The 26,135-nt window shown below is 38.4% G+C and overlaps 1 protein-coding gene across 1 annotated transcript in view; it reads right to left on the bottom strand.

The window, feature by feature from the left end:
• Positions 1-26,063, bottom strand: part of CMYA5 (cardiomyopathy associated 5) — an 87,939-nt gene extending 61,876 nt beyond the window's left edge. The window contains exon 1 of the mRNA XM_006913179.3: positions 24,840-26,063. Coding sequence (XP_006913241.1) covers positions 24,840-24,988 — 149 coding nt within the window. The 5' untranslated portion in view covers positions 24,989-26,063. The remainder of the gene's footprint in view (positions 1-24,839) is intronic.
• Positions 26,064-26,135: the final 72 nt, after the last annotated feature.

Below are 26,135 nucleotides of genomic sequence, written 5' to 3'. Positions count from 1 at the left end.
CCCCGTCACATCTGGTCAGAGGGGGTCTCACTTAGGCCTTCACTCTGTCAGTGTCTCCCTGTAAGTCCGGAGAAACCCCTGAGAACAGCTAAATACACACTGGTGCTCAGAGTGAGTAGGTCCGTCACTGCAACAATCCACTCACAGACGCAGCCCCTTTAAAAGGCTTCTGCCACTGCCACAGCCTCCGTCTCACTCAGCCTCGAGATCGATCTGTACAGAGTGGGTCTCACTTAGGCCTTCACTCTGTCAGTGTCTCCCTGTAAGTCCCTGGAAACCCCTGAGAACAGCTAAATACACACTGGTGCTCAGAGTGAGTAGGTCCGTCACTGCAACAATCCACTCACAGACGCAGCCCCTTTAAAAGGCTTCTGCCACTGCCACAGCCTCCGTCTCACTCAGCCACTCGAGATCGAGAAGCCCTGTGTCCTTGCCCTGTCCTACCTTCTGTCATTGCAGGGTGACTTCTTGTATTTCTCCCTAGCTGTATGGCTTGTTCATCTAGATCTCAGGCAATTTTTTCCTTGTTGCTGCTCCTTGTTTCCATCATAACTTTGATTTGGTCACTAGAGGGATGTACAGAGCCTCTACCATCTACACGATTGTTTTTCCTCCCAAATTGTTTTATTTTTAAAAAAATATTTATATGTTCTCGAGAAAATGTGTCCTGAAGTTTTTCAGCAGCATTCTATATATGTCAAGTAAGTAAGACTTCTTAGTTATGGTATTCAAATCTTTTTTATCTTTAGTGGTATTTTTGTCTGCTTGTTCTATCAGCTACTGAAAGAGACCAATTAAAATTTCATATTATAATTATGAATTTGTCTCTCTCTGTAGTTCTGTTAATACTTGACATATATTTCGAAGCTATGTTATGAAGTATAAGTAATTTCAATATCTTTCTGGAAATTGTAACTTTTAATCATAATGAGATGTCCATTTTATCTGTAAATAATGTTTTTTGTATAAGTATACTTTGATACTAACAAAGCTTTGCTTTTATATTAACAAAGTTATATCAGCTTGGTTTTGACTAATGTTTTGCCTCGTCTATCTTTTTGCATTTTTTACTTTTAGCCTTTCTGTAACCTTATATGTAGATGTGACTCTTATAAGCAGCATAAATATTTTTAAATCAATTCTGACAATTTAAATGGAGCACTTAGTCGATTTAAACTTACTATAATTACCATATATTTGGGGTTAAATCATCTATCTTTTTATTTCCCATCTATTTGTACTACCTATTCCATGTTCCTTTTCTTTCTCTTTTCTTGAATCAAATATTTATTTTTATTCCATTCCCCCCCGCCATTAGTCTGACAATTATATTTTAATGTTCTTTTAGTGATTACCCTAGGGATTACAACATGCATCCTTGATTCATTAATTGGTATCTTTTATCTCTTTCAAGACAACACAAGGACCATAAATCATTTAGTGTCAAGTTACATCCTATTATAATTGTATATTTTAATTTTATAAATGTTTTTAATCCCATTCACAAAATTTTATTGTTTTTAACTGTCAATATTCATTTATATTTACCTAGATACTGAATCTTTTTATTGTGTTTCATTCCTTCCTACATCCAAGATTCCATCTAGAATCACTTTCTTCCTCCCTGAAGAATTCCCTTTAGTATTTCCTTTAGTGTAAATCTGCTGGTGACAAATTATCTCTACATTTTTCTTATAAAGTATTTTTATACCTCCATTCTTGATAAATATTTTTTCAGGACACAAAATTCTAAGTTGGCAGGTAATTCTCCCAACACTTTAAATACATCATTCCACTGTCTTCTAGCTTCTATTGTTTCATTGATAAATCAGCTGTTGGTGTAATGTTGTTCTGAAGGTAATCTGGATTGTTTCCCCCTATTACCAGGTTGTTTTTAAGAATTTTGTTGTTGTCTTTAGTTTTCAGAAGTTTTACTACCATGTACTTAAGAATCTTATCCTGCTTGGAGTTCATATGGCTTCTTGAATCTGTATATGGATGTCTTTCATCATTTTTGAGAAATTCTTATTCAGCCATACTCTGTTCAAATATTACTTCTGTCCCTTGTGTCTTCTCTTCTTTTGAGATTCCAATTTTTCGTAAGTTAGAACTTCTCACTGTGTCCCATCTATGTTTCATTTGGATATTTCTACCAATCTATCATCCAGTAATAATTCTGTCTTTAAGTGTGTCTAAACTGCTACTAAAATCATCAAATGTGTTAAATTTTTTTGTACTTTTTAGTTCTAGAATTTTTATTCTTTGAATTGTTTCCAGTTCTCTAAGAAAGTTCTCAATCATGTCTTTTATTTCCATATCCCCCTTTCTCTATAAATAAGCTATGCATTACATAAGCAGAATGTCCTCCGCTCCAAGAGCCATTCTCTTTTCACGTAGCAGTCTAGCAATGCCCTGATTCATATGACTATTTCAAATCAGAGCTTGAAGGTTTGTGTGCTCTGCTACTTCCCTATTTCTAAATTTCCCCCAATAAACCCAAATACATATATTGCATTGTGTGATATAGTAGTGTGTATGTCCATGTCCCTTTGCATGGTGAGCAGGGAACATGATAATGCCTGAATGGTGTTTTGGTATGCTTGCTGGTAATATTCTTATATCGCATTGTTAAATTGACATCACATTTTCTAAGTTTTGTGTGTGCGTGTGTGAGTTGTCTTAGTTCATCAGTTCTCAAGAGATGAATTTCATTAAACGTGCAAGGAAAAAAGCTAAGTTCTGAAGTTTTGAAATGATTTATCAGGTCCTAGAATATGATGATCATGTCAAAAAATCCACGCTTCCTGTTTAAGCAGCGATTGCCCGCCCTAGATACACCCTCTCTCTCTCTATTTCACTTTAACTGAAACAGAGACTAGTGACTTATTGAAAATTAAATTATTAATCATGAATGGAAAGAGCCTTGTGGTTTTATATTTCTCATTTTATAACTGAAAAACAAAACAGAGAAAGGGAATACATATATATTGAAATTGAAAGTTTTAAAGCAAAAAACTGGCTAGCCATCAAAGAGGAGCTACCAAAATAACAGACTCCCTTATTTTATCATCAACATCTTTGTTTTGTTTTCTTTTGAATTGGTACTCTCATTTTTTACTTCTGAAGAAGTAAAACTACTGAAGAGTGAAACAGGTCCTCAAACTATTTTTATACAAAAGTCAAGATTTGTAACTATTAAATTTTGTTTCTTGTAAGCTGGAGATTTGTATACTAGGAACTGGTAGTCCCTTCCTATGACCAACAACTAAAGTGGCATTAAGGTTCCTTAAAGGAATATAATTATGAACAATAGCTTAGATTTACATGATGCTTTATTCTGTTATCAAGCAATCACAGTAAACTTACCAGAAACATATCAAACGAAAGAAGGCAATGAGTAGGCTTTTTCCCAACTAAATCTGTTAAAGTGAGTTAAATGTCAATTGTTATAATACAGAACTGAAATCAGATATGAACCTGTTATTTAGCAAACTTTGAAAACATGTTTTACTGCATAAAATGCCAAGCAAGCTTGTGATCTTATAATACAAATTATTAGTGTTTTATGTGAGCCTTAAAAAGAATGAAAAGTTCTTAAAATCATAATCACTAATTCGGCAATTAATATTTCACCAAGAATTAATTGAACATTCATGTCCTTAGCAGAAAATTAATTATATGCATTGCTGAACAAAATTAATATAAAGTAGCTTAGATTAAAAGGAGTTTATAAGCCATTAGAAAGTTAAAAAAAAATCCACAAAACTATGAATGAAAACTTTATTATACAGCATTATAATCCCCCAATATAAAGTGCTTGTTTTGTAGATATACTAAAAAACACACAAGTTCATTGTAGATGAGAAGAGTAAGTATCTTATTCTCACAATGACCAGACATTTCATAATTTAAATTCACTATTTAAAATCCGGTTATATTTCTAGTTTTACCTTCCATTATTTCCCTTCATAAATCCTGTGCTCCAGCAAACACTGGCCTTACCCTGCATGTCTTTGTTTATACCCTTCTCTTCTCTTGGAATGAATCATCTCTGTATATCATAACTTTATACTCTTCAGAGACCTGCTCATATCAACTTCTTAATGTAGCCATTACTGATTTTGTGACACAAAACTAATTTTCTTCTTCTGAATTTCTGGAATCTTAATATAATCTTCTCCTATGACATCTACCATCCTAGATTAGAGTTATTTTTGCATATATCATAGCTCCTTTACCAGGCTGTAAACTACCTGTGAGCAGGGATCTTGTCTTTTAGTGGTCCTTTTCAGGAGTCTCCTCTTATGGAGTCTTTCCAAAACATTCACCTTCGTTTTCAGAGAAACAACTCTTACTTTTGCACACATTTCATCAGCTTCAGTAATATTTAATTAAATCATGTGATAACAAGTGCAACTAGTAAAAAAATGTTTGGGAATAATCACAACCCTTAGTAAAAATGTAGCTCAAAATAATGGGAATTATTACACAGCAGCCACCTATGGGGCATAATTAGCTTGCCTTCATCGGTCTATTTTACAGAGAAAATGGGGGGCTTTGGCAACGCCAGTCAATTACGTTTAGTGGAAAGTAGTTAAAAGAGCTTATGGTACTCTTTCTGTATATTTCTAGTTTCCATTTATTAGCACTTAAACCCATGGCATTTTTGTTTCATAATTTCAAAACTACAAGACTACTTCTGTCATTGCCTTTACACTGATCTCAAATTGAAGCCCAAAGTCAAGATTCATTCATTCAACAAGTATTTATCGAGTTCCAATTCTGTACTAGGTGCTATGTTAGGTAGAAATTTTTATAGCAAGATAATTATTTGCTGCAAATTTTCTAAAAGATCTTTACAATTCACTTCAAATTAACTGTTTTGGTCTGAGCTACAGATTTGTGGTAGAACTATAAAGTAATCTTTTCTTATTTTATTCTTTGGAAATCTAGGGTGTATTTGCATATCGATACTGGAGGCAGCTCCACAGTAAAGCAAATTAGGTGCTTGCCGAAGCCCTCATCTGCACAAGAGCATCGCTAGACACAATCAACTCTCCTGTAGCCTAGCTTGAGAACACTCAGTTGTGCGTGAACATTTTCCTGCTTCATTTATACATGAGTGTATGAAAAAACTATGAGATATAAAGATTCACTTCTTTCTTAGCTTTTCTAAAGAAGTTTTTTATTTGTAAAATTTCTTAAAATTCATAATGATTTATTTAAAATTATTAGTTGGAATGCTAATTTCTCATCCCAGGTGTTTCTTTCCTATTAGTATAACACTCCTTTCTGACCTGGCTTCCCTCTATCACTCTTCCCCATTTTACTCTGTTCCTTGTGCTGTTAAGTACACAAGGCAGGTCCTTATGTGGAGAGGCTGTAGTTCTTCATGGCCCATGACTAGGAATATAAATCTGTATGTTTCTGAGAGTTAGTAATAGAATGCACATTGTTGTCCTATGCCTAAGCCACATTCTTTGATACCATCAGCTTTATCAGTAATAAATTTGACATTTTGATGTCTATTTGCCATTCCTTTGATTTTCTATCAATTGTTTCAGAACTTAGGCAAGGAAAAGAGGATGTTTTATAGTAATTCTATTTGCCAAAGCCTAATGTAAATAAATGGCCACACGTACAAGAGTTGGTAAAATCTAAAGGACATCTCTTGACAGTAAGAACAGATATAATAGCTAACCTACATGCATGTGAGTATCTACCATAAACTGATACGTGGACCAATCAGACGAAGAGAAATTCACCAGTCAGAACTCAGCAATGTCCTGATCACATATGGGTCTCCTTCACAAGCACACAGGCATGTGCATATCTTTATTTTCACAAGCTTTCAGAACTCCAGAACTACAGTGGTTGACATGATGCTTTATAAGCAACACAGACCAATGTTAAAAGTATATTACTCATGGTGGGTGATAAATAACATTATATCCATGGCAAAAATGTCCATAAGCTGCAAAGAATAAAGGTTGACAATGAATCAGATATGCAAAAAAGATAAAAGTTGGTATTCTTAAATGTCTCAGGTTACTTTAGCTTAGGGTCATGCTAGGTCTAAAGCTGCTTCCACTACCATATGCTAACAGGAAGAAGGAGTTTTGGGTTCTAGTGCTTTCTCTGACACTCACTCAATGTCTGGTTTTCAGCATGAAAACAAAACACAATCTGCTCTCATGTTGCTTAAATTCTAATAAAGGGGAAGACAGAGAAAAAACAAAGCAAACAAACTCATGTTAGATAGTGATAAGTGCTATGAAGAAAATCAAACATGGTATATGGGAGAGAAGGCAATGTTATGAGTTGAGGTGCTGTATTATATAGAATATTCACAGAAGACCTCTCAATTAAAGAGAGATGTGAGCAGAGATTTGAAGGGAATAAGGGAATGAGCATGCAAATGTTAGGAGAAAGAGCAGAGCAAAAAACAGTATTCAAGTTGCTGAAACGAGACTGCTTGGCAAACACAAACAGCAAAAATGGGAGTGTGCTGGAGCAGAACAAGAGAGAAAGAGCTAGGAAATGAGGTCAGAAGGGTATCTGGGAGCCAGTTCACCTTAGCTTAAAGGCCATAAAAAGGGTTTGGATTTTACTCTGAATGAGATGCAGAGCCGTTGGACTGTCAGCCCTGCCATCTTCTAATAGCTCAGAGATGGGCAGTTACTCAGGCTATGCTAGGCTAAGGGCCCATCTACCCACCCTGCCCTAACCTAATTAGGAATTTGAATCTCAAACAGAATGACTAGAAGGCTGAAAATCCATGGCACTCAGGTCTGATAATCCATCTTTCTTGTTTCTTGGCCCCACCATCACTCCACTGATTCCTGCATGGTTCACCAGTCTACCATTCATTCTGTGAATCCTCAATAGATTCCATTTTCTGTTTGGTATATAGAGATGTTTCTTTGCTCTTTATTAGAGATGACAAGCTTATCACTGAGCTAATTTCTCTTCTTCCTGGGCTTATAGATAGTCTACATTTCCCAGCCTCCCTTGAGTTAGGTGTGGCCTCATGGCAACCAAGTGATGGAGTTCTAAACAATGGAAAGTCAGCACTAGTACTGTATGCCATTTCTAGGCATGGATCATTAAAATCTCCCACATGTGATCCTCTGTACTTTTCCCTAGGCACTGTTTAAAAGCATGGCAACTTACATGCTACATATTAGAGAGGGCAGAGCCATACAGGTAAGGTGCTTTGATCTGAGTCACTACTTGGAGGAGAGCTGCCCAGCCAAAAACCTGCATTTGACTTTTAAGTGAGCTCAAGAGAAACTTTTATTATGCTAAGTCATTGAGATTTGGTTTGTTATAGCAGCTAGTGTTATTTTATCTAATAAAACCATAACTACACCTCTCAGTAAAAATAAGCGTCTTGCCCCAACATTAAATATCAGTACTCCTTGGCACAGAAAACAACTTTTTTTTGTTTATATATATGCATATATAATTTTAATTTTGGTTACAGAAGTAAATGAAAACTTTCTTGTAAAAAAATTAATCTAAACCAGTTAATCAAAATATTTTGCAAATCGAAAAGAAAGAAAAAACTAAACCTAGCAAAATAAATAATAGAAATTCTGTTTTTAAATTTGATCAAGTACTCATAATGTACAAGGTAACGGGAACACTAAGAGGAGTGACACTATACCTACTTTCTAAGAACCCTGAGGCCAGCATGTAGGTATATCTACAAAAAGATCATTAAAATACAGTGTGACACATGCCACAACAGGAAGAATGTGCAAGAGGCATCAGATGTGGAGGTATTTTTAAACTGTGGAGTGGATTGGGGCAGGCTGTGTGAATACATGTGAGAGGAGGGGTCTGGAATATAATTAGAATATAAAAGGCTGATGTAAGATTTTGCAAGATAAAAGTGAGTTTTCCAGGAGAACCAGGTTGGGTGTGGATGGAAATTCACGTAAAAGGAACAATATATACAAAAAGAAGGAGGTATGAAACCATATGGTATATCTGGGTATGATTTGGGGCACCTTTACAAAAGTCTGTAATCTTTAAAATCAAAAGACCCAGTAGCATATATGTTAATAATATGCAGATGCTTCCAAATGCCACTCCAAGTCCAAGCAGATCGAAAAATACCCACCACCCTGTCTTTCCCAAAGTTTTAGACAGTGCCAATAATGACTTAGTGGTTGGCTATACACATATTTATTACTAACAGGTGAGGTAACTTGAGTCATTGAGTGCCTAAGATATATGCTTGACCTTAATACCAGGATTAGACAAAAATTGATCCATTTGAAAGTATGAGGTTTCGAAATAGTCACTATGTTCCTCCTTTCTTTTCTTCACCCCTCCCAACCAAAAGATTACGTGTAGGCCACATGCATAAACTTCTCCATTTAATTCAAGTAGGAAATATACTTTCATGGGTAAAGGTGTTACAAGACTCATCAGACCTCTGGAATTATAGGAGCTGTTTATTTTGCCCAGAGTAAAAACTCAAAGACTATCTATCTATTCAGGGCCTGGCTATGAGCTGGGGGCTATGACTTGATTAAATAAACTTCAGGCAGACATCTGAATCCACCACAGATAAGTACAGTATGATTTTTTGACTTTATGATGGTGTGAAAGCAATACATATTCAGTAAAAACTGTACTTCAGATTTTGAATTTTGATCCTTCTTGGGACAATGACATTCAGTATGCTACTCCTTCACGATGCTGGTTGGGGGCAGCCAGCTGCAGCTCCCAGTCGGCTGTGGGATCATGAAAATAAACAATCGATGACTCCACAGTGTACTGGGTTGCCGGCATGTTTTTGGACCTTGTGTTCTGACCATGTTTAAGGTATCCTAGGCTAAGTTATGATGTTTGGTAGGTTAAGCATACTAAATGCATTTCGACTTACAATACTTTCACTTATGATGGGTCAGGACATAACCCCGTCATAAATCAAAGAGCATCTGTATAACAACTCATCCACTAAATTCTCCACTATTACAGAAAACTAAAGGCAAAAAGATGCCCAAAGAACCAAAATAAACTACAGTGCAACAGGGCTGGTTCATAGTTTAGTGACTACTTCAGACCAAAACATGGGCAAGCTGGTTATTTGTAGTGTTGGGAGCTCCTCAGTGGTGGCACTATTGACATTTTGGGCTACATTAATTCTTTGTTGTGGGGACTGTCCTGTGGGCGGAAGATGTTTAGTAGAACCCCTGGCTTCTCTTCACTAGATACCAACGGGACACCACCCCCAGTAGTGACAACCAAAAATGTTTTCAGAATTACACTAGTTGCGAACCTCTGGTTTGGGCAGACTCAAAAGTGAGAGAAAAAACAACCAACCATGGGCAATAGTAAGCTTGGCTGAGGATGTAAATAAAAAACCATGGAGAATAAGAACTTTTTTCTAGGATTTCCAGCTAAGGAGTTAAATATAGGCTTAGCTCTTTAGAACTGGAATTCTTCAACAGCTACTGAGTATTAGCACAGAACAGAAACTGTGCCCCACCAGACACTGCTGTCAAATTCCTGTGAGGGTTGAGTGGTGGTTACTAAGAGACAGAGCACTTCATCTGAATAGAATGTGTCAGGCTGGGATTTTTTTAAAAGATATCGGTGAGACAGAAGAGGCTTCTCCCCTGCTATTCAAATTTTTTTTTTTCTTACTACAATTATACTAACTCCATAAAAGCACAAAAACTTATTGGTCCAAAAAGTAGAAGACATTCGATCAGGTTTGCTCATCTCCAGCAACTGACCCTCCAGCAATTTTTCTTAATTTTGCAACAGATAAAGAGTCCTTACCTTATATCTTGGAAAGTAACAGTAATACGTTTAAAAATAAAACCCAGCTCAACTATTAGATGGAATGAAGGTTTGTCCATATGCCTAGCAGAGAATACGGCAGCATTTTTTTCTCTGTTATTTTTTTAAAGGAAATAATAGTAATAAAACACGCCAAGACCTCACTCCAGCAGATGCTTCTGAGATGAGCAGGGATGAATGAAAAACCTCCCAGCCCCGGAGCTTACAGAGAGGGGACCTTTCTTCCTGTGCCAGCAGGGGACTTGGGGGATGGTCAATTGGCTCTCCCGGCCTATCTGGATCAATGTCACAGAGATAAGACCGGAGGCACAATGAGGGCACCCTCCAAAAATGAAGACGAAGTTCTTGAGAATCTTCTGAATGTAGAAAAGGAATGCAAGATAGAAGGGGAGAGGTGTTAGCCCAAAATTCTGATTGAGCCTCTACATACCTCCCTAATTTCCAAGTGCTCCTTCACTGACTTTTGATCTAGTCCCCACACTAATGCTGCCAATAATTCATTAAGAAAAATTAATTACGATGTTACAGTTACCAACAAATCCTAAGACGTTTTCTGCTAGATCAGCTCTGGATGATAACTCATTAACACCTTAACTTTGTGGTTTCTGCAAGGGCAGTATTAGAAGTATGTTTTTGTGCATACATAAAATGTTTAGAAAATTTCCCCATCTCTATTTTTTTAAATTCTCAAACCAATTATCTATAAGGTTGGGTGGGAAACTTTATCTTTTTTTGAATGAGTTTATCTCTCTCTCCAATGTGATCTTAAAACCGGAGAATTGCCACCTGAAACATTCATCTCTCAAGGACATACTTTACAAAGTCAGGCGATCAAATCGATATTGACAGCTGAACTTCGCATTTCTCCTCTTCAACTCTGTAAGCAATTGTCTAGATATTCTACATTCTTATAGTCATTACACCACCTGCAGTGGTTATTGCACTTTAATCAAATTCTGTCATGTTAAGTTGGTGGCAGAGATGCCTGGTTCCTGCAAAGTTGAAAGCATACCAGCAGCAGCCTGGCTAGAATCAGAGTTAACGGGTGAGAAACATCCAGAAGACCTAGTTGATGAGCCCCCCTTATCAGGCTCAAACACCACAGCTAGAAAAAAAAAAAACCAAGAAACCTTTCGCCTACAACATAATGCTGACAGTAAGATCAACATCATAAAAGGAAGTCTCTCAAATTACAGAGGGAAAAAGAAATGAGATTAAATAAAATTCCTGTTGATACACTAGGAAATAACTTGACAGTAGCTTGCTCTAGCCTTTTTGTTTCTGATTGTAAAATCTTGAAATTGGAAAAATTGGAAGCCAGCAACACAAATCCAATAGTTTAATTCATTTTCATAGAGCCTATGTTGGAATAAATAGGACTAATGTAAAACTTTGCATTCCCCAAATCATTTTTACAAGTTTTAAAGTACTTAGATCTCTTTTAGCAGTTCTAAAACTCAAGATGAATCTCTCATAATATTCTCTTATTCAGCACTCACAAAAGAGAGAAAAATATAGCAAAAAAATGATATGTATGTAATCTAGTAAAATGTTTTAGAAAGCATAATATAGACAACTCTTACTAATACTTTTCTCCCTATTTGTTAGTTGAATTCAGGTGAAAATTCAAGATTTTTAGGTCCTGTCTTTAAAAGTAAAGGTTTCTCTAATTGCCAAATATAAATTTCATTGTAGAATATATAGGAAAACAGAAAAGCACAAAAAATAAAATAAAATTAATCAGTAATGCCAACACTCAAATGACTATTTTTAATATATTGATGTATTTCCTTCACTCTCGTTCTATCCTGAGATTTTTTATATGTTTTATAATGTGTTTTTTATATGTTTTATATGTTTTATGATTTTTTATATGTTTGATTTTTTGTTTTATAATTTTTATATGTTTATGATTTTTTATATGTTTTATAATGTGCTTTTTAAATTTAAAAATATATTCTGAACATTTTCCCATGCTAGTAAGTATTCTTTTCCAACAAACACCCTCAAGCTAGCTTAAATAGAGGGGATTTATCTTAAAGAAACAGGGAATCCAAGGGTAAGAGGTATATCCGGAAGGAACTCTTGGGTAAGTGGAAACAGGAAAACCATTAGGAATCGAGAAAGCTAGTCTTCTCCCCTCTTCCTTTCCCCTCTCCCCTCTTCTCTATCCCTCTCTCTCTCCCTAACTCATTCACCCTCCCTCCCTCGCCCACTCCCCCTCCTTCCTTCTCTCTCTCTCTGCACAACTTCCTGTTTCTCTTGCACATGACTCAACAAGGCTAAGGCCAAATGGCATCTTCAGTCCCAGAGTCTACAGAATTGTCTTGGGATTCTTAGTTTTCCTTTGTAACCGACAATTATTCCCCAGGAAGATTAAGAGATAAACCAAAACCAAAAGCAGAGGCTCCTGCCTTTCTGAAAAGGTGTTTTATTGCTTCTCCCGTCAGAGAACAAAGAGGGTAGAAAAGCAGTACAACCTCACCTCTGGCTGTTGGTATGACCTGCCTTGAGGAAAGTACGAGCCCTTCCTGGATGACAGGATGGGTTCATATGGCTTTTATACGTGGGTAGACAATAAGATGTGCTCACAGAAGTCTGAGCCAGAGGCCCTCCGTGTAGGTGCTCTATTTTGGGTGGACTGTTTTAAGGATCTAGAACTCACTTGGGTGATCTTGCATTCAGATTCAGCTGATATTTAATGGGAACAGGTACCTCAATCTCATATGGTTGTATTTTATCATTGCTCTGTGTTTTATTTTCAATTAAATTCCTTATGGAAATATTAACTAGTTGATTTGTTCCATTGTTTAAATAAAGTGTCGTACATCCACAGAAAAAGTAAAATCTACTACATCATGTGTGAAATGTTCTGAGGATCAGGTATTAAAACCTGAGGCAAGCCTAGTCTAGTGCCCATGCTGCATCTGACATCCTTTTTGACAGGTCCAGCATCTGACCACTCTTCTCATTTGGTAAATTCTCCATGTGGTGAATTCCTAGAGGAGGCAGAGCTGACAATGTCAGATACTCTCCCAGTGATGCCTTCACACCCATTCCACACTGACCTGAGAGCTACTGATGAAAGAAATAGCCAACGGAGCTCCTCATTCTCTCTGGAGGTAGCAGAGGTTGCAACATGGAGCTGCTGGTATGGAAATGGCAACAGTACAAGTTGTGACATCTAGTGCCCAATAATGATGGCAATCATTTCCTTACCACAGGACTTTTTTTAAAAAACAGCTTTATTGTGATATAATTCACATGCCAAACAATTCACCGGCTTAAAGTGTCTAATTGGCTTTTAGTATATTCACAGAGTTGTGCAACCATCACCACAATCAATTTTAGAACATTTTCATCATCCCCAAAATAAACCCATACCCATAAGCATCATCCTCCAAGGCTTTCCCCACCTCCCGCTCAGCTCTAGGCAACCACTAATCTACTTTGTCTCTACAGATTTGTCTGTTCTGGACATTTCATATAAATGGAAACATACAATATGTGATCCTTTGTGTCTGTCTTCTTTCACTTAGCACACTGTTTTCAAGGTTCATCCATGTTGTAGCACAAATCATACTTCATTCCTGTTTATGGCTGAATAATATTCCAGTGTATGACTATACCATTTTATCCATTCATTAGTTGGACATTTCAGTTGTTTACACTTTTTGGCCATTACAAATAATGCTGCTATGAACACTTGTGTATGAGTTTTTATGTGGACATATGTATTCATTTTTGTGGGTATATATTTAGAAATGGAATTACTAGGTCACATGGTAACTCTGTGTTTAACTGTTTGAGGTACTATCAGATTGTTTTCCAAAGCAGTTGTACCATTTTACATGCCCACCAGCAGTGTATGAGGATTCTGGTTTTTCCACATCTTCACCAGCACAAATTGTTAATTGCCTTTTTGATTATAGCCACCCTACTAGGTGTAAAGTGGCATCCTGGTTTTGATTTGCATTTTCCTGATGGCTAATAATATCAAGCATTTTTTCTTGTGCTCATTGGACATGTTCATATCTTCTTTGAAGAACCATCTATTCAGATCCTTTGCCCATTTTTAAACTGTGTTATTTGCCTTTTTATAATTGAGTTATATAGTCCATCAGACCAGTTTTGAGGAAATATAAGGGTTCTTGGCTACCTACACCTGCTTTTCATGATTCTATGAGCTACCAATATCCTTTGAATAAAGTCATGTTCTGCTTAAATCTGTCACAGCTGCTATTGCAACTCAAAAATCTGACTGACAGTCTCTGGAACTGAAGGCAGCACCCCTTACCTGGAGAAAATCACTTACAGAAGGCTTTACTGGCAAATGGAAACCTGTTCCGTGGCAGTGTTAGGTTTCAGGATTCATGATTCTAAACTCTTAAACTATGCAAATTCAGTCCAAGGGGACTTATGGGATTGACAAGTGGAAACGTTAGCAGGCTGAGCAGCAGTAGAAACTGGAGCAGAGAGAAATAGAAAGAAAACTAAGAAATGGTTGCCATTTCTTACTGTTTTCTTCTAAGATAAAGTAGGCTATCAATTCTTGTAACTTATATAGATATTTATGCCCTGATTTTCTGATGCTAGCAACTCTCTGCCTTGGTCCTGCAGCCATAGAGAACCAAAACTGCCCTGCATCTCCCTGCCAATCTAGGTTGGTATCCAGGGCTTTCACTAGAATTTTATTCCAAAGAGTCAAGTATGTAAATGAAGTAGGAATCCTAATTCTATCAGACAATTTAACTACACATTTGGTTATCGTACAATTTTAGTTCCTATATCAATACTACTAACTTTGAGTCAGGGAAATGATATCACTCCCTCCCAGAGTTATTAGTGATTTGAGGCCGAGGGTTTGGAGAAACTTGTTTTCTGCAGTTTCCCCTTTCTGGTGCCCTCTTCTCCCAGAAGAGTATCTTAGACCCTGTATTTGAAGGAATTTTTTTTTTGAAAGGGCATCCAATCTAAAACAGATGCTGATAGATTTAAACTATCAACCCTCTCAAAGGTGTTTGCATTTGTCATTTATCTCTCTCTACTGACTTGCATTTTGCCGAATTCAAAGACCACTTCTCAGTTCTCATTCTCCCTGCCCATGTTTTGGCACCTAAGAACAAGAGGATTTGTTAAGAGTGTGATGATACGAGTGGTGTAGATCCGAAAGAAGGAAACCTGAGATCCTGAGATGAAAATTTGGGGAGTGAGACTCAACTACTTATTCACTCAATGACCATTTCTTAAGCACCAACTGTGTGGTAGCCACAGTATTCTAGCTGCAGAGAAAAGAAGCAAGGCCCCTGCCCTCATGGAGCCTTCTCTATAGTGGTGGCAATAAACAATAAATAAACACAAGGCTATCATTTCAGATAGTGATAGATGCTATGAAGAGCAATGCAAAATAGGGAGTAACGTGATAGTGAAAGACATGAAGAGAGCCCATGAGGTAGGGTGATAGAGGAAAGCCTCTTTAAGAAAGTGACATTTACTCTGAAACCTGAAGAGCGGATTTGGGGAACAAGCACTCTGGGAAGAGAAAACAGCAAGTGCAAAGGAACAGGCTTAGCATATAGTGATAGATGCTATGAAGAGCAATGCAAAATAGGGAGTAACGTGATAGTGAAAGACATGAAGAGAGCCCATGAGGTAGGGTGATAGAGGAAAGCCTCTTTAAGAAAGTGACATTTACTCTGAAACCTGAAGAGCGGATTTGGGGAACAAGCACTCTGGGAAGAGAAAACAGCAAGTGCAAAGGAACAGGCTTAGTTAGCATACTGGAGGTTCAGAAAGAGGCCAGCATGGTTGGAATGCAGTGAGCATAGCAAAATGGTATGAGGTGAGCTGAGGTATAGGGCCTAGAAAGCTGTAATAAAGACACAGAGAGGTTAAGTATCTTGCCCCAAGTCACACAGATGGTAAGTGGCAGAGCCAGAATGACAATCCAGGTCTTTCGAATCCTATCAAGTATTTTTGCACTGTAGCCTACTTTATGCCCAAAATGGTGCTGGATGAAGAGGGGGTTTATTGAAGCCCTTCTTGGAGATCCCAAAACTCTAAGAAGAGACAAAGACCACTGTCTCACTAGCTTCTCATTCTCTCTTGAAAAGAAAACACTAGATATAAAAATTTCAAAGTGTGCCATGCTAAATCCAATACAAATTCTGTCTTTTAAATGCAGAATCTGAATTTTATACATATTATGATAAATACCCATTGAACACTTATCATATGATCCCATATAGTATGTAGAGAAGTTATTTTGGTGTTGCTATATTTGACCTTATGAAAATTAATCACGCTGGATTGCCTAATGTCTATTTTTAAACATAAGATCTACTCTCCCTATCACACTTTAGGAAACTTAATATAGCCAAGGTGCTGGTCAGGGTAAGCTACTATGTAGATTTTCTGGGTCTTTATGCTTTGCTTTTAAAATTAGAAGTAAATTTAAAAATATATTTTTTAAAGTAAATTTATACTCAAATAAAACAAATTGGCTAATAAAGACCAGATATGTGTATACTGCGTGCATGTGTGTATAAGTATACACATGCACACATATACATATATAATCTTGAGATAAGCATTGAATTCATCAATGTTCCAGCACTGGTTCTGCCATTAGACTAGCATATTTACTAGCTATCTGATATTACGTAAATTACTCGATATTGCTAAGCCTCTATTCTCCATAAAATGGAGATGAAAATAATGCCTACATCTTATAGCTATTGTGAAAATTACTCAAAATAACAAGTGATAGTGTTTGAAATTGACTAACTATGACTTAAGAAAGTGGTTTCTCTTCCCTTCTCTGAAACGTAAGCAGGTCAGGGAGATGATGCTATGATCCCTTCTAGGATAAGTATCATCAGCAGCCAGGCTTTCCTGCCAGACTTGGACAGTGAAATCTTTTGCTATAGGCGAGCAGAGAAGTGCTAGCAAGATGGACCTGGAGACTGACAGAAAACTCCCAGGGGAATGAGCAAGGATGCTTCAGAAGCCGGGATTTGAAGGGTTGGGGTCCTAGTAGACCCCTAGCTCAGTTCCCCAGGCCCAATTCATTTCACCAATGCATGTGCTTTAACTACTAATTACTTGAGATTATTTGTTTAACATCTCCCCTCTCCAGATACCAAACCCTAAACATTAGGAACTCGTTTTATTCACTCACTTCACATTTACATTGCTTCGCACACAGTAAGCCCTCAAATATTCAATGAATGAATAAACCTCTTTTCTTATAGTAGATGCATTTCTGAAATTTTAGGTACCACGAGTTTAGCTAAGCTACTCCATGTATTGCTGTCTCCACATTCATTTAGTTTGGCCTTTGGGGGCCTTAAACTGAAACTAGCCCCCTCATGCAAGTGCATGCCCTAGATAATCAGCAGAGCCACAAGTAAACGTAAGTTCCTGATATGACTTCTCTAATGGTCCTTGTGATCAACAATCTCCTCCACCCTACCTTCTAGCACCTTCTACTTGTGTGCCCCTTAGGTAAGACCCCTATGAAGCTTACCAAGACCCTGCTCATTTTGGTTTGAATTGACCAATCCAGCCTTAGCCTGGGAACCCCAAAGCACTCCATCCATGGACCCTAATAAAGGCATGTGCCCTAGGTCCTGCTGCTCTCTCTGTCAGCACTCTCTTTGCCTTGGTCTCCGCATGTGGCTCCTCGAGGTATGCCATGTACTTCCTCCAGGGCCTGTGAGTAATAAACGTCTCTATTTCCATTTCTCTTTTGGTCCTTTGTTGGACTGGGGCTTACCATCCAGCACTCTATGCTCCACTTAACAAATGTTAACAAAGTCATAACAGGAGGAAACGAATTTTATTTACAAATCAACGATTTCAAGTGCCCTAGTAAAATCAGCCATTAAGAGGAACTTTGTGATGAATGTACATTTCTGGTTAGCATGTGGATTTTTTTTTTTTTTTAAGAAAAGCATACCCAAACTAGGAAAACATAGTAATGTCTCCATGAGGTGGCTTTGGGCACTCAGGGTTTGGTAGAATGAACAGTACCATTAATTAATCTTCCCACATATCTTGGACTTTATCAGATTAGGATGTGGAATTTTGGAACTGAATATGCTCCAGCTGCCTAACAGAGGACTTTTCTCTGGGCAAAAAGCAAAGCCTATTCTTATCCTTCCATCCATGATCCAACTAAAGGGTCAGTCTAGGGGAGACTTTCCAACAAGTCACAGAAGGTGGGAATGATGACCACAGACATCCTAAGTGAACAACCCCCTCAGTATTTACCACTGTTCCCTCTAAGCTACTGTTTCCAGAGTCATTGAACAGTGTCCATCCCTGGTAAATGAATGGTCAACCACCAATAAAATTCTAAGTAATCTAACAGGTTCAACATCTCAACTAAATATGCTTCTTGCAAGACTATGGATGAATTGATATTCACTTACTCATTCATTTATTAATTTATTCATCCACTTGTTTATTCTATAAATATTCTCAGTCCTGGAAACCTCAGTAATTCTAGATGAGAAAAAGAAAACTCAGAGCAGCAATTGGCAGCACAAAAGCTGGAACCAAGAACTAATGGAATATCTAACCACATACTGTGCTTGGAATATCTTTCTGCCCAGCTGTAGTACCACCTCTGCAAAACCTAAGTCTAATTTTAAGAAGAATATTTGTCTTTTCTCTATTCCTTTGTTAATCTCCTTAGTGTAGTGCTATGACATTATGTTGGAGTTAACTGCTTCCCCCCTCAATAGACTGTGAGCTTGAGAAAAGCAATTGTGACATCTAATTACCTTTATGTTCCTGGCACCTAGCACAGGACCTAGCCCATAGAACTCATTATCAATGGAGCAGTTCTGTGTATTCGAATGCAGCTAATGGATTTCTAGGTATTATCAGGCCTGCACTGTCCAACATGGCATCCACCAGCCACATGTGGCCATTGAGCATTTGAAATTAAGCTAGGTCAGGAATTGAAATGTACTGTAAATGTAGAACACACGTCAAATTTCAAAGACTCAGCACAAAAAATATATAAAATAACCTATTAATAATTTTGCATTGATTACATGTTGAAATGATATTTTTGGATATTGGGTCAAATACATATATTATTAAAATTAATTCCATCTCTTCTTTTTACCTTTTTAATGTGGCGATTAAAATTTTTTAATTACATATGTGGCTCACATCTTATTTCTGTTGGATAATGCTGGACTAAACCAAAGATTACCATTTCAGGACAAATTACACAAGTCTCTTGTACCCGATTCTCTATGTTTTCTTGGTAAGAAGAGGAATTTGGTTATATTGTCTGAATTGATTCAAGGCACTCATTAAGCATAGATTCAGAATATCCAAGGAATAGAAGACACTTTTTTTCTTTTTTGCAAAATATCATCAGTCACTACATCCTATACTTTTAGTAGGTTTGCTGTTTTAGAGGAAAAAATAATTCCGACTCTTGCTATATTCCCCTATATTGACTCAAAGTCTTACCAAAAGCATGTAATACCCATGCAGTCAACACTTAAATAGCTCTTCAATTTCTGGTTACAAGAGCCTCTGTTTTATCCTCTGCCCTGCCTCAGTCCCTGGCATCCTGTGCAGTCACCCCTCCCATCTCAATTCTTTCTACTGACCTTAAAAGAGGGCTGGCTCAAATAACATACTTGTCAAAACACCTACGTAAGCACAGCAGTGGGAAACATAAATAGATATATGGAAACAGAGTGCTCCATACTGACAGCAAAAACCACTTACAACTCCCTTCACCTTCCAAAAAGTTTCCCACAATGATTAGTTAAATGTAAATGTTGCGAATAATTTTAGTTCTATCAGCTTAAATAGACTTATTTTATACAAGCACTGACAAAGCTGCAATTCAAGGTGATTTTTAAGTTTTGGGTACTGCTGTGGCAAAAATCTGTGCTTAACCAGGGAAATTAAAATTGACCAACAGAAAATGATCCAAAACAAAACTACTGAGAATTTCTAACTGATCTATGGGAAAGACTAAAAGAGTCAGGCTTCACTGGTCTACAGTCAGAAAAAAAATAAAAACAATGTCTATTTATATATGTCCTTCCATACAGGAGACCATGAGTTTGAAACATTTAGCATAGTGTTTGGCACATGGGTGTTCAATAAATATTAACTGAATGAATATATGAATAGGTGATTACTATTTAAGGGACTACTACAATTACCACGTTTTGTTTTGTTTTGTTTTGTTTTGTGTTTTAAACCCTGAGTGGTATAGTAGACAGAACACAGCTTTCTATTTTACTCACAATAAAATCTGATGCTTCAGGGCCTGCAAAGCCCTACCTGATCTGCAACTCAACCACCTCTTAGACTCATCTCCCACCACTCTCCCCTTATTTACCATACTTCTGCAACCTGATCTCCCTGTGTTCCTGAAATGAGCCAAACACATTCCTGCCTCGGTGCCCTGTGCCAGCTCTTTGCCTAGAACACTCATTCCTTCAGACTCTGCTCAATGTCCTCTCACCTCTCAGAGAGGCTTTCTTTACCACCTGATCCAAAACAGCATATCCCTTATCCTGCTGTATTTGTCCTCCTATCTGTCCTCACTTATTATCAGCTGGCACGTTACATAATCATTTGTCTCCCCAAACTGGAAAGTCACTCTCAGGAGGGCAGGGACTTTGTCCATTTTGTTCACCGCTGTATCCGTTGTGCCTAGGAAGTGCCTGGCACATAGTTTATTCATTCAACAAATATTTATTGAGCTCTTACTAACAAACATTAGACTGGAGTCCAGACACCTGTACTAGTCCTAATTCTACCACTAAAAAGTTGTGTGACTTTAAACAAATGTCCCCTGACACTCAGTTTCTGAATCTGTGAAAGACTTGGTTGGGAAAAAGATATTTCTAAGGCCTCACCTGCCTCTAAAAGCATTGAATTTTACAGAGCTGCTTTTTACGTACAACTTTTGTATGAAGTTTGAGAGACTCAAAAGTCTTTTTCTAATATCCCTGCTCCAAAGACCCCTGATGAAGCTTTTCTCAATCTTTGAAGGTTGAGTGGATCCCAGGGCTTTTTCCCATTTTCAGGTTCTTCATACAGACCTTTTCTTCCTCAAATTTCTTAACAGTTAATGATCTAATTATGCTTTTCTGTTTCTGTACCGAGAATGTGAACACCTTGAGGACAGTATGGATTCTGAGTAATTTTTGTATCCCCAGCAAGTTGCATGGTCCATGACTATTAGTAGGCAATCCCTGAATGTTTAGTGAATGAATGAATATAAGGAAAGCCAAAGTGGAACAGGATCATTACGCATATGGAGAACTGAGACCATCCCTTTCTTTTCTCTGAAGAATGGTGGGCAGAAGGCAAAGCTTTGGGGCTAATGATTCCTCTGAAGGGATGAAAGAAACTAAATCTTATTGGGGTTTTTTTTTACTAAAACCAAGCATGCTTACTACACACATTCACAGAGTTTATTTAATCCTAAAACAACTTAACAAATTAGGAATTATTACTACCATTTTACAGATGAGAAAATCGTGGCTCAGAGACGATAAGGGATTCTGCCTATGACAGAATGAAGGGCTAAAAGAATTCACACTCAGGGCTCTTCATGCCATGTATCATATTCATATCACACAATGATACGTCCGAAGGGTAGTCTTCTCATCCAGTGTAAGTTGGTACGAGTGATGGTAAGCTTTCCTGCGCTAGAAAAACATTTTTACAATGAACGGGTTTTTTTCCCCTTGATTTGGAAAGGTGGCTATAGATAATTCTAGTATATATTATTCTTGAAGGGGTAAAAAAAGAGATTTACAAGCAGATTACACATGTGACTTTTGAATTTTTTAACATAAACTTTATATGTCTGATCATAAAATACACTACCCATTCATTACAGAAAAGAACTGAAAAATACAAATAGATATCGAGAAAAAATTTTAGTCAACTATTATTTCATCACTCAGAGACAAGCACTATTAACCTCTTTAACCTTAACGTTAATAAAGGTTACTATAACCTTTATTATGTTATTTATTATGTTAACCTTTATTAACATTTGAAGGCTTTTTCCAATTCATATTTTATTTTATAGTGAGATCATTCTAATTTATACAATTATTATTTTTTCAAATGCAATATATGCATTTTCTATATTGTTAAAAATCTTTATGAATAGCATTTTAATAATGGTTTAATAATATCACATCAAATAGATGCAATAATTAATCCTTCTGTTATTATTACTTAGGCTATTTTCATTCATTCATTGTCTCTCAATTTCAAAAAAAATCAGTTTGCAATTCAACTTCTGAGAATGGTTCTGATCTCTAAGTAAACACAGAGACAACCTTCCCATTCAAGAAGGGGAAAAGCTCCTAGTAGTATTTAAAGAGATGAAGTCTCTCCTTTTCTTTTTATAACCTTTCAATGTAGAAACTAGTAGAAGTCATTCAAGTTTCACCTACAGACAGGAGGGGAGGCAGCGAAAGTCTAGCAGTGGCTCGAAGTAAACTGCCCCAAGTTCGCATCTTGGTTCTTATACCTTCAGTAAATTATATAAAGCCTCAGTTTCCTCATCTGTAACTGGACAGGCACCTCATAGTGTTACTGGGAGGATATAAAATAAGAAAACATTTGTAAACATTTAGCACCAAGACTTGCACAGAGTGAGTGACTCCTTTTTTAATTGTAAAACTTTAAGAGAAGAGTCGAGAGGACATCATTCTTACTTTCCATTCATTAGAGGATATTGCAATTGTTCACCTCTAGTCTCAGAAGAAAAAGAGCTTCAGGCTATATTTACAAACTCACACACAACAAAATCGTTTGATTTCTGACACTCTGAAGTAGGAGAAATTCAGGAACTCCCAGTTCCCCTAGAAGTTCCTTCCCACACTATCTCCCTACCTCTAGCTAAAGCTACCATCCCTGTTCCCTCTGCCCCAACCGTGGATCAATCCCTAGACATCTTACTCTCTGTACTGCCTCTCTGATCTGAGACCTCCCCAAATTCAACTTTCCAATCTGCCTGTCAACCTAATTTCCCAATGACACCACTCTGTTTTTCTAAATCCTATTCAGTTTACCGATTTCTTGTTACTGATGTTATCAAATCCAAATTTTTTAAAAGTGTGATGATTTTCAAGATCCCTCCACTGTAATCATCTGGTTCTTGCCTCGGGATCCACCTTACCATCTCTAGTCAGAGCAAGCTAAAGTTGCTGTAGATAAATCATATCTTTACCTGAAGATCTTGACCTTTGTCAAAGGTCAATACAAACCCAAGTGGTTCTTTCAATCGTTGTGAGCTGTTCACATTTTATTTTATTTTTATTTTTTAGGTGAGGCAACCCTGGGTCGACCTCACAGATTGCAAGGACCTTGTCAGCTTACAATCCTTCATTATTTTATTTTATTTTTTATGCCTACAGCACCTGGTCTCCCATCCAAGTACTAACCAGGCACGACCCTGCTTAGCTTCCGAGATCAGATGGGATCAGATTTGTTCAGGGTAGCATGGCCGTAGAGGAGCTATTCACATTTTAGAGTAAATAAATTTTCAGATTCTCTGGGGCATAAATTTTGGTTGGGCAAAGATAGGACCCCAGACACATTAGGGGGAAAAGGTTATGAAGTCTGGGAGTGACAGATTTCCCCTTCTCACAGGTTCCTACTCCTTGTTTCAGTTCCTACAGGTGCTTTCTCTACTGCTCTTCCCTTCTGCAACTCCTACCCATTCTCTAAGGCCCAGGTCATGCCCCTCTCTTCTCAAGGCAGTCACAAATCTATACACTCTCTTCTAACCTTCTACAGTACCATTGGGTACTATCCTTCCTACCTTCTCACTTATTTAGTACATAGTCTCATAATCCCCATATTGCTAGCTAACTTTTTCCATAAAGTGCCTGCTTCTCACTTGGTAGTTGCTTGGTAAATACGTGACCAATATCCAGACTTCTTGTCTGACTGACCATTCACTCTAATCACTGCCACTCTATGGGGTATTTCAACTTCAGCTCTGCAGACTTCACTTGGGCAGCACTTCTAAGAGGATAAGATGGGCATTCTGAAAGGCTGCATTTCCATATGTCACATACGAAAACTTTCTACTGATATTAATAGATTTAGGAAGGGACATCAGTGACAGACGAAACAAAAACCAAAACAAAAAACCTATACTAAAAAACTAAAAACAAACAACAACAAAACAAAACCCATACTCAGAGAACAACAGAAAGTAGAAACAAATCCAAATAGAAAGATGATTTCTACTATTCTCATTTCAGAGCCTCTATGAAGGGAGGGAGGAAAGAAGGAAGGGAGATCCAAGTGTAGAGAGACCCCTACTTTTACATAGTATTACTTAACTGCATTCGCATTAATTAAAAAGCTGATACTTGAGGCCATGGGGAAAAAGAGCAACATTTTTAGAAAAGGGGTTACTGAAACTCATGCTTCTTTTCTCCAAAGACTTTATGGGCCTTTGCACCAAAATAAAGTCCCTTTATAGCAACTTAGCCCAGTACTAGCCATCCAAGAGACACTTCCTAGTCATCTGAAGGTTCTAGGAAGGTTCCACCACCTCCACCCCGACTCCCATCCCATACCCCTTTCTCCTATAGCTCAGGCTTTTAAGATTGTTCCTATGCTTTGGGCCAAAAGTCAGCATCTCAGTACATTTTTGTAGTTAGGCAGGACCCTAAAGTAAACTCCCAGGAATAAACAAGAGCAGCAAGTCACAAGGAGCTGGGCTGGGAGGGGAGGGCGTAGTGAAGGAGGAAGGGGGAGGAGGGGTGAACTTAGCTGCTGCAGGCGGGCCTGTCACTCCAGCTGATAGGAGTCATCTTCACCTTCAAGTTCTTACCAAGGCACAGCCCCCAGAAAGAAAGTTGGAAATGAACTCTAGTGCTTAAAAAGAAAAGCTGCCCTGCGAAGCGCCTGCCCTCCATGGCCGCATTTCCAGGCCCCGGGCCGCACGCTCGGGCTGCGGGCCCGAGGAGAGGGGCACGCGCTACCTGGCGTCCAGCTCCTCCTCCGACTCCGCGGCCGTCTCGTCTTCCTCGGCCTCTGACTCCTCCTCCGTCTCGAACCCTCTGGTCGCCTCCTCGTCCCCGTCGGAGCCGAGAGAGATCTCAGTGGCATGGTTGCTGTCGCTGCTCGCCATCGCGTCTTTCCGGGGCCGGAGCCGGAGCCGCCTGCGCCGCGCCTGGTGTTCTCCCTCTGACTGCGCTTACTGGCCCAGCGGGGCAGCTCGAGTTCCCCGCCCGGGGGGCGGGCGAGCCCCGCGACTTTAAATAGAAGGCGTCAAAAAGTTTCGCCACCGAGCTTCTGGGGCCCGGGCTCAGCTTCTCCTCTTGCCAGCGCGTCTGCCAACTTTCCCCGAGCCGTCCGCGCCCCAGTTTAGGCAGATGTTTGGCAGGCCCTTGGGGCAACTGGAGATCACCCACCACTCCAAGGGCCGCAGGCTCCATCCGGCTGAACCAGGGAGTTGAAAGGAGGAAAGGCACTCAGCCCCGCCTCTTTCCTCTAGAGTGGGCTTTGGTAGGCTTTGTTTCCAGCCAAGCTACTTTATGGACCCTTTATGCCAAACAAATAATTACTCCTTACTGAGCACAGCCCTTACTGTAAAGTTCAGGCACTCGACTAAGGGTCTCACCTTCATTATCTCCTCACAACTCTGCTGTGGTAGGTTTAACTGCAATGCTGGTTTTACAGATGGGAACATTGAGGCTCAAAAGAGCTTGGACAGCTATGTTGCTCAAGGTCTGGTGGCTAGTAAAGTGACCCAATGGGAAACAAAGCTAGGCCTGCCTATTTCTAAAGTCCAGTTTTGAACCACTGTTGAGCATTGGGTCCCTTCACATTTGCAAAGCAATAAGTTGTGTATTCTCTTCCTCAGAAGACCCTGGATTGTTCAATTAGGAAATTTTTATCTCCACTAATCTTAAACCTTGAAGATAAATAATTTTCTCTACACTGGCCAAAGGCTAATTTTGTCTAAACTCAACCCAAAAATCCCCAGACCTTTGGTTGGATCATGTCGTGTCCGTGCTTAAAACCCAATGGCTTCTGCCTGCTCAAGGACTAAGACCTAAGCTCTTCAGAAAGACAAACACTTGCAAAACAGCCCACATCTTATCTGTCTGGTCTCTTCTCTAGAAGTTATGGTTCCCAACATTTATCGTCACACCACTGTGCCTTAAGTCCCTTCCACCTTAAAGGCTTCTCCCACCTTTACCAGTTACTCATCATTCAAGATCATCACCTCTCTCTGAAATCCCCAGCTTAAGCTCAATACCCCTCTTCCGGGT

The sequence above is a fragment of the Pteropus alecto genome, unplaced genomic scaffold, assembly GCF_000325575.1.
Source record: "Pteropus alecto unplaced genomic scaffold, ASM32557v1 scaffold20, whole genome shotgun sequence".
Lineage (NCBI taxonomy): Eukaryota > Metazoa > Chordata > Mammalia > Chiroptera > Pteropodidae > Pteropus > Pteropus alecto.
The sequence above is the reverse complement of the archived record's forward strand: the minus strand, read 5'-3'. Positions and strand labels throughout refer to the sequence as shown.